Source organism: Mauremys reevesii, linkage group 22 (genome assembly GCF_016161935.1).
Source record: "Mauremys reevesii isolate NIE-2019 linkage group 22, ASM1616193v1, whole genome shotgun sequence".
NCBI lineage: Eukaryota > Metazoa > Chordata > Testudines > Geoemydidae > Mauremys > Mauremys reevesii.
The window spans coordinates 3,115,519-3,124,240 of record NC_052644.1 but is presented as its reverse complement, the minus strand read 5'-3'; the positions used below and the strand labels follow the sequence as shown (position 1 = coordinate 3,124,240).

Below are 8,722 nucleotides of genomic sequence, written 5' to 3'. Positions count from 1 at the left end.
GAGCGCGGCGCCGGCTGGAGACGGGAGAGCCGGGACCGGGAGCGGAGCGGGCCACGCGGCGGCCGGTGGATCCTGCAGCCGGGCTTTCCCCCCCCCTCCCCCGCATCCGCTGCGCCCCGGGGCCGGGGCGATGCCGAGCAGCCCGCGGGCGGCCGCGGCCGGGCAGCCCCGTGGAACGCGGAGACGCTGAAAATTGTTACATCGCGTTCGGAAGTTGGAATCCGGGGCGCGGCGGAGCCCGCGCGGGGAGCTGCTGCTGCTGCTGGGGCGCCGCTGACCTCTGCCCCGCCCGGGTGAGTGGGGCCGGGGGCCGGGCGCGGCGTGGGCAGGAACGGGAGCCGGGGGTACCCCCGAAACCCCCTTCCGCTTGGCGTGCGGGGTGGGTTCAGCCCCCCCCCCACACACACACACTGCAGTGGGGGGGGGAACGTGCATTGATCGCTCAGTTCACATCCAAATACGAGCCCTGAAGGAGGGGAGAAAAGGATAAAAGTAAAGGGTTTCCTCCCCCCCCCGCTTCTTGCTTTGAAAATACCCCCCCTTTCCATTAAGGGTGGGGGGAGAGGCCCGTGTGAACTTCTGATGGGCGCATGTGGGGGGAGGATTTGAATTCAGGTCTGCTGGGGGAAGGCTTGAAACTTCTCCTGGGTGGACCTGCGGGGTTGAATTCAAGTTTAGAAGAGGAGGGGGCAATGCTCTGATTAAAGAGGTGTCCTGTCTCTCTCTTCTCTCTCTTCCCCCCCCCCCCCTTCCCCTGCTTGGTAGGAAATATTTTCCCTGTGCATCATGGGTGGTGTGCCCAAGGGTTGAAACTTCTTGGGTGGATCTGGGGGTTTGAATTAAAACGGCCAGGAACAAGCTCTAGAAACTACTGGCTGTCCGGAAGCAGCAGCACACGCACACCAAAAAAAAAATCAATCTTGCTTGGGGTGGGTGGGGGCTGGAAGAAAGGGGAAGTGGTAGATTTATTTATTTTTTTCTTTGCAGTCCTGACTTGGGTGCCGGTAGCAGCCAGCGGCGCTGCTAACTGAGGAGGGGGATAAGTTTCTTTCCTTTCCCAAACAAACTGGGGGTGGGTGGGGGTGTCCTGAGTCTCTTTCTTTCCCTCGCCTATGTGGGCAGGGAGAGACTCCTGCTAGAATCAGGGGCTTGGCTGAGTTCGCCGGGCAGTGGAGCACCTGTCCCCAGTTCTCTCCAGTGTCTTACTGGAGGTTAAAAACATTAAATAAAATCTTCCTCCAACTCTCAGCCCAGCTGTTCCGCTTGATGGATACAGAAGCTTCTGGGGTGGGGGCGGGAAAAAGCCACATGTGCAGAACTGGCCAGCTGGCCTGGCCTCTGCTTTTTGAGCCCACTTGGCAGGGTGGAAGCGCTCGATTGAGTCAGGGAACCGATACACGTTGGGTTGGGTCTGGCTGACGGGTGGGGATTCCCTCTGGCTCCTCGTGGGGGCCATTTTGGAGCTGGGAAAAGCCGTTTCTTTCTGCTGTAACTCGAGGGGGGGGGGGACAGGTTTTGGAAAGTTGGACCCTGATGTAGCAATTTCTGTGGCTCAAAGGTCAACTTCTATGCTTGAAACTTTTGCTGGTGCAGCAAGATCAGCTAGTGGGGAGTGTGGGGTTTGAAGGACTTTAGATCAGCAGAAGCCCTAGTGTAGACACAGTTATGCTCCCCCCCCCCAAAAAAAAAAAAACCCAAACCAACCTGTGGTCAGTATGATTTATTTTGTTCGGGGGGCTGGCATGATAATATATAGCTCTTATCAATCTAGAGCTTTTTGTCAGTATCTCAAAACCTTTTCTGAAGGAGGACAGTATCATTATCCCTGCGTCAGGCTGGGGAAACTGAGGCACAGAGGGGTGACAACTCAGCAGGCCGGTGGCAGAGCCAGGAATGGGACTGGGGAGAGGAGCAGCTGATGCTCAAGGACGGAGTTGGCACACGAACAAATGGGAATAAACTGGCTGGGAGGAAATCAGAGGCTGGAAACTGGAATGTTTTTACAATGAGAGTGGGGGGGGTGCTTTGGAAGAGCCCCCCCCCAGCAGGGGTTGTGGGGGCAAGCAACCTGACTGGCTTTCATAGAATCTCAGGGTTGGAAGGGACCTCAGGAGGTCGTCTGGTCAACCCCCTGCTCAAAGCAGGGCCAATCCCCAACTAAATCCCTAAATGGCCCCCTCAAGGATTGAACTCACAACCCTGGGTTTAGCAGGCCAATGTTCAAACTACTGAGCCATCCCTCTGGAGTTTGAGCTGTTTATGGGTGGGATTCTGTGACAGAGCAACCGACAGTCAGCTGGGAAAGGGACTCTGTGCCTTCCTTGTCTGGGTTCCTACGGGTCCCCATGCGGGGAGGAGGGGGCTCGGAGGGGCCATGCTGGGGGACCTCCACAAACTTGCCCCGGTTTCACGAAGCTGTTAAATTGGGGGCCGCCCCCTGGGCAAATGTTCTGATTTCAGGCGCAGAGCAGCAGCTTGGGGGGGGGGGGCGGGGGTTGCTGCCTAAAGCTGTTTTTGATTGCCTTGAACCAAAATCAGGCCCACGAGGGACAGGGTCCCGCTAAACCAAAACAAGATCCTCTTAAAGTGTCGTGAGAGTCGTCCACATGGGGCGGGGTGTGTGCATGTGTGTGTGTGTCTACACTGGTCCCATTAAACCGGTTTAACAAAAAGGGTGCCGGTTGGTCTGGCGACAAGGAGCCAGTTCCCACTGTGGAATGTTGAGACACTGAAATTGCTACAGTGTGTTCTGATGTTCTGGACTTAATCGGGCTTCGGGTTTGTTGCCTGCCTCCCATTGGTTCCTTTTTGGCGAAAGGCGTTTTCCTCCTCCCATAGCTTGGAAAGGACAGACGGATGAGGAGAAGAACTGTTCAGGGTGGGACAAAGGGGGGCAGACGCCAGTTGGTGGAACCGCTGTGCCCCGGGGGCGAGGCAGACCAGCCCAGATGATGGGTATTTTCCAGCTCCTGGAAACTTCCCCCTCTGAGTTTGACCTTCAAGGCTGCTCTGGGCTTGTTCTCGAAGAATGTCTAATCAGATGCTGGTTTAGCAGGATCCGGGGGGGGGGGGGGGGGGGCTCTGCTTGCCAGGGACTTCATGGAGAAATTGGCCCCTTCCCCCAGAGTAGCGATGAACAGCTGGTGTCAGGAGCTGTGTTGAAGTGCCCCAATACCCGGCCTGTATTTTGGGGGTAATCCTGGCTTCTTTGCAGCAAGTAGGGTGACCAGATGTCCTGATTTTTATAGGAACAGTCCTGAGACCCCAGTGCATCTGGTGAAACTAGCTACAGGTCTGCTTCTGTCCTCAAAGATGTGGGATCCCTTCCTGGTTTGCTGTTAATATCTGGCCTCTTACAAAGAGCGGTGGTTAGGATGGGGGTGGCTCAGGACTCCTGGGTTCTGCTCCCAGGAGGGGAGGGGATCGGGAGTCAGGACTCCTGGCTTTTATTCCCAGCTTTGGGTGGGGAGTAGTGGCGGCTAGAGGTTGGAACAGGGGACTGGGAGGTGGGACTGTAGGAACAAAACGTTGATTGTTGTGTGACCTACTGTGTCCTCTCTGCCTCTGGTTTTTCCCACCTGTGAAATGGGGGAGTTTGAGATCCTCTGTGATCCAGGTGGGTGAAGCGTAGCTGCACTAGACCCAGCCTGAATGCTTTGGAGGGCCTCGGTTTCCGCGTTAGATCTGTGGTTAGCAGCAGCACCTAGGCACTGTGACGTGTTTGGCCTGCTTCTTCCTCTGCCCCAAGGAGCGTCCCATTTAAGAAGACAAAGGGTGGGGAGGCAGTGTTTTCCCCATTTTACAGATGGGCAAGACCGAGGCCTGGAGAGCTCAAGTGGGAATTGGTGGTAGCGCTGGGATATGAGCCCAGATCTCCTGCATCCCGGCCCATCCACCCTCTGAGTACCTGTGCCTTGCAGTGGCCTGCCTTGGGGTGGAGTGCAGGAAGGGGAGTTGAGGCTAGCCAGATCACAGGCTCCTGCCTTGCTCTTGACTTCATCTCGCTGTGTTCCTTCTCCTCCAGCCTTGTATGGACTGTACTGCTCGCCCGCAGCCATGGGGAAAATGCTGTCCAAGATCTTCGGCAATAAGGAGATGCGGATTCTGATGCTAGGCCTGGACGCGGCCGGCAAGACCACCATCCTTTACAAGCTGAAGCTGGGCCAGTCGGTCACCACCATCCCCACCGTGGGCTTCAACGTGGAGACGGTGACCTACAAGAACGTCAAGTTCAACGTCTGGGACGTGGGGGGCCAGGACAAGATCCGGCCCCTCTGGAGACACTACTACACAGGTACCCAGGGCCTCATCTTCGTGGTGGACTGCGCCGATCGCGACCGGATCGACGAAGGCCGGCAGGAGCTGCACCGCATCATTAACGACCGGGAGATGCGGGACGCCATCATCCTCATCTTCGCCAACAAGCAGGACCTGCCCGATGCCATGAAGCCCCACGAAATCCAGGAGAAACTGGGACTGACGCGCATTAGGGACAGGAATTGGTACGTCCAGCCCTCGTGCGCGACATCCGGGGAAGGACTCTTCGAAGGTCTGATGTGGCTGACATCCAATTACAAATCCTAATCCCGGCTTTTTATACCCACGCACGAGTCTCTAACCAGTGAAACCTTATTCAACGCCCCCACCACCCCTATAGCCCCATCTTCCCTCACTCATCTGTTTGTCTCTCTCAAAATTGCTGGTGGGGTGGGACTGGGTCCCTGCTATGGTACCTTGGCACCCACCCCCTAGGGTGTCAGGAATGCTTTTTTTTTGGGGTGGGGGGGAGGGGAGCTCTTTAGAGCTGAATGCAGGCCACTTAGCCTTTTTTTCCCCCTTGTTTCTGATTGTAAATCCTGTAGAGTTTATTATTTAATAACTTGGGAAGCAGGGGATGGGTGTAAACTCCTCCTCCTCCCTCCCCTCCAGCTGTGTTCACAGCAGGGCAAATCATCTGGTGCTACTGGTGTGCCCTCACCAGCAGCCCTTCTCACCTGCGGTTCATGGAATCCATCCCTTTCCTTATGTCCTGGCGGTTTTGCAGAACCAGTCGAGGGGTGGGGCAGGTGTTGGAGAGTTCTTATACTAGGCACTTAAGATTTTTGCATTGGGGGGGCAGGTTTATGGGGGTCCCCCGTCCAGCTTCCCAATAACCCACGATTATAAGAATGTCTTTGTCTGTTGGGAGTGACAGCTGTGTGCCCCAATCAAACTAAAACTCGGTTGATCCTTATCTATCCCCGTGCCCTGCCATTCTTCTCTGCCAGCGACCCAGCCTGGGTGAGGCGTAAGGGCTGCCCCCCGTGTGGGAGGGGGCTGGGCCCTGCACGCCTTGGTGACTAGCTTAGCCTGGCGGGAGGAGGGCTGGCATCCTGGGGAGACGCAGACACGCCCACAGGTCTCCTCCCAAACCAGTTTCCCCGGCGGCACGTGGGCGGGGAGAATCAAAGAGCCCATTCATCAGAGCCACCTTAGAGGAGTGGCTCTCCCGCGACTCCTGGGACTACCTGTCCTTGCCGGCTGGCGGTTCTGTTTGTGGGGAAGGCGGCCGTGGGCCAGGTGCAAATCCAGGGGGCGTCAGTCTCCTGGGATGTCAGTGGGCCTCGGATGGGGCCCAGCGGGGATGGTCGTTAACCTGCGGATGTGGCTGCACCCTTTCCCCGGGACTCATTCAAAGCTCTGTCCTTTGCTGAGCTGTAGGCTGGAATCTGCAGGGGGGTTCCTTGGTAAATGTCTCACATCTCCTCACCCCCAGCTTCTCTATTGGGGTACAGGTGTCATCCCCCACCCTCCCCGCATGGGCTCCCAGGCCATCTGCCCGTAGAGCCCTCCCGGTCTGTGACCATCCCAGGCGTGGGCTGCCAGTACCCCAGGGCTCCGCTGAAGCCAAGCGAGGGGATCCTGATGGGAATGTTTGGGGGAGGGGACCCCCTTAGTCTCAGGGATATGTCTTCACTTCCTATGGATGGGGTATCCCCAGGGCAAAGGCAGGAGGGGTCGGTGTGCCTAGAGCCAGAGCCCCACCACACTGGGATCCACAACGGGGTCCCCATGGTTGGGAAAGTTGTGTGTCTAGTTTCAGCCGGGAGGAACGGAAGTGGCACTTGCCTCCAGCTGTTGGCCTGGCCCCTCTTCCCGTGGGATGATGGGCTCTGCCCCCCAGCTCCTCCCCTGCTCTGTCCTCTTAGCATCCTCCTCCTGCCCCACAAGATGGCAGGGGCTGGTTGCCAAGCAAACCGCATCCGGCAGAGGCGGCTGATCCTGGTGGAAGGGGGGTGCAGACGTGGTGAGGAGCACCAACAGCGGTGGTAGCACCATGTGGTGAGGGCCCTGTCCTTCCGGGGGGGGGGAAATCCACTCAGAGATTGCAGGGGGCCGTGCCAAGCTGGAGCTGTTCCCCCTCCCTCTTAACCCTCTCACACGCACAGCCCTTCTCCCCTGGTTCGTGGGCCCTTCTCTCGCTCTTTGGGGAGGCGGGCGGGGCGAAGCCGCCACCGTGAGAAACCTGCTAGACGAGGGCGTGGATTTAAACTCCCTTTTTCCTTCCCTGCGTGGGTGCTGCTCCAACCAAACCCAGCGCTGCAATGAGTTTGCGTGGCCTCTGCCCGCCCCACCCGAGGCCTGTTCTCACCGCCCCCCTTTGCCACACACCTCCACTGAGATGCGCCATCCCACCCTGCCAGGACCCCGCTGCCGTGGCTTTGAGCAGGGACCGGTCTAGGAAGGCGACTCCCTACAGCCATGTCCCCGCATCCCCTCCTTATCTCCGAGTCCTGTGGGCAACCCTTGAGGGAAATCACACACCACCCTCCCTGCAGCCGGGCTCCCAACCTACTCCTTGGGTGTGCCCCTCCTGGGAACGAATGAATCATCACTAGGAAAAGGGGCGGTGCCCTTCTCCCCCTCGGGTGTCTGAGCCTAATTACCAAGGAGTCCACGCCAGCCGGGCCCTGGCAGCCCCAGTGCCACCTGCCTGTGGCGTGGTCCCCGCTCTCGCCGAGCCTTGGCCTTGTAGACTTTGTCCCTGCCTCTCGCTCGAAACCGGCTCGGCCACGTGGAGCAGGGCACAGGGCGTGTGCTGACTCCCTCCCTTTGGGGCGAGGGGAGACTAGCCGCTGGCCTGATGCTGCCGCTGTCCTTAAGCCTTCCAGCATTGCCTTTCTTGGGGGGTGGGGGGATGCTAGCCATGTGGACGAGCACTTAAAGGTGCAGGTGTGCTTGTTGGCGAAGATGAGGATGATGCAATAGAAGCGATGCACGTGGCGGTGCCAGTTCCACCGTGGGGCTAGAGGCGAGTGTATGGTAGGCAGATTTGGGAGCAGATTTCCTTGAACATTCCAGCTTAGCACATGTATCTTTCCTTTTGCTCCCGCGCTTCCAAAATCCCCCCTCTGCCACCGGCACCCCCTAGTCGCACCGGTTTGCTCCTGCTGAAATGAAGCCGGGTGAGGGCTGCGTGCGTGATTGATGAGACTCTGCGGCTCTTGTTTATTGTTTACTGCGGGACGGCTGTGATTCTTTGGGCAGGCTCGTCTTCCTGCAGAAAAAAGAAACGGCTCATTTCCCTCCCCTCCCCTCCCCTCCTGCGTCTCGTACAGGGTGAGCAGGCGACAGCACTTAAAAGTCTAGGCGTGCGTCTGGCATGAGCAGCTTCTACCATAGGGGTGACTGCAGAGCATGAGTCCCATGTACTCTTCCTCCAGACTCGGCCGATCGGCCATGTTAACGGTGCGTGCCCACTTTTCCAGCCTGGATTCCAGAGGCGCAGAAGTCTCTGCGTGTGGGAGCTGGACCGGCCCTACAAATTTACCAGAAGCTGCTGGCAGGGTGGTGTCATAAGTCTGTTTCCACTCACTGGTTGGGGCCGTTAGTAAGCGTCTCATCATTACACAGACGTTCATCTCAAGTGTGTGTGTGTGTACGTCCGCTGGCTTGGGAGCTGATTCTGCTGCGCGGTGGGTGGCCACCTCATCTCCCCGTAATTCTGCATCGGGTTTGGTTCTGATCCAGAGCCGATGGAGCGTTTACCTTCCCAGTGTGAGGTGGGGATGAGGAGGGGCTGTCTAAAACCTTCCTCCCGAAGGGGAGCAAATTGGAGACTCTTGTGCCTTTACTGAAGTGCCACTGTTGTTTAAAGGAAAACGAAGGTACTTTAAGAGTAAGATGTGCTCAGATCCGCCGGGGGCTGTAATCTGCTTGGGGAGATGCTACACAGGGGAGGTATTCTCTGCCTATTGTACATGTAATCTGGGAAGATTTAGCATCTCCTATTTTTTTCTTTGGTAAATTTCTCCCTGCAGCCGGAGACTCGGCGAGTGCAGTGTGTTTCAAAGGGCTCATTATGTTCAAACTGTGTTTTTTGGGTTTTTTTTAAAGGTGTTTTTTTTCTTTCTAATCTTTATGCAAATGAAAATCTTTTTTAAAAATCGTATTGGCCGCTGTCCTGTGCTTTATTTCTCACTTTCATGCAGAGATTCCCCTCTGTAAAAGGGCATGGTTTCTTTTTAATTCCTTCTCCCCCGAGTGTCTCTACCAAGGCAGCATGGGACAGTGGTTAGAACCCTGGACAGGGCCACTGCGATCCAGGTTCTATTTCCGGCTCTGCCACTTTGACCCCTTCCCCTGCTCGCCGCCTGAGTTTCTTCACCAGTTTAAAAGAGGACTGTGACCCGTCGCTTGTAAAGCACGCTGGGAGCCGGGGCTGAAAAGGGCCGTGTCGGAG

The 8,722-nt window shown here is 57.1% G+C and overlaps 1 protein-coding gene across 1 annotated transcript; it reads left to right on the top strand.

The window, feature by feature from the left end:
* LOC120388712 (ADP-ribosylation factor 6-like) lies at positions 1–8,431 on the top strand. The gene is made up of 2 exons (XM_039510736.1): positions 1–293; positions 4,025–8,431. The coding sequence occupies exon 2, from the start codon at positions 4,057–4,059 to the stop codon at positions 4,582–4,584; it is 528 nt and encodes a 175-aa protein (XP_039366670.1). The 5' UTR covers positions 1–293; positions 4,025–4,056; the 3' UTR covers positions 4,585–8,431.
* Positions 8,432–8,722: the final 291 nt, after the last annotated feature.

What these genes read in the sequence shown, in the direction of transcription:
- LOC120388712 (XM_039510736.1), top strand. Translation starts at nt 4,057, where the DNA reads ATGGGGAAAATGCTGTCCAAGATCTTCGGCAATAAGGAGATGCGGATT.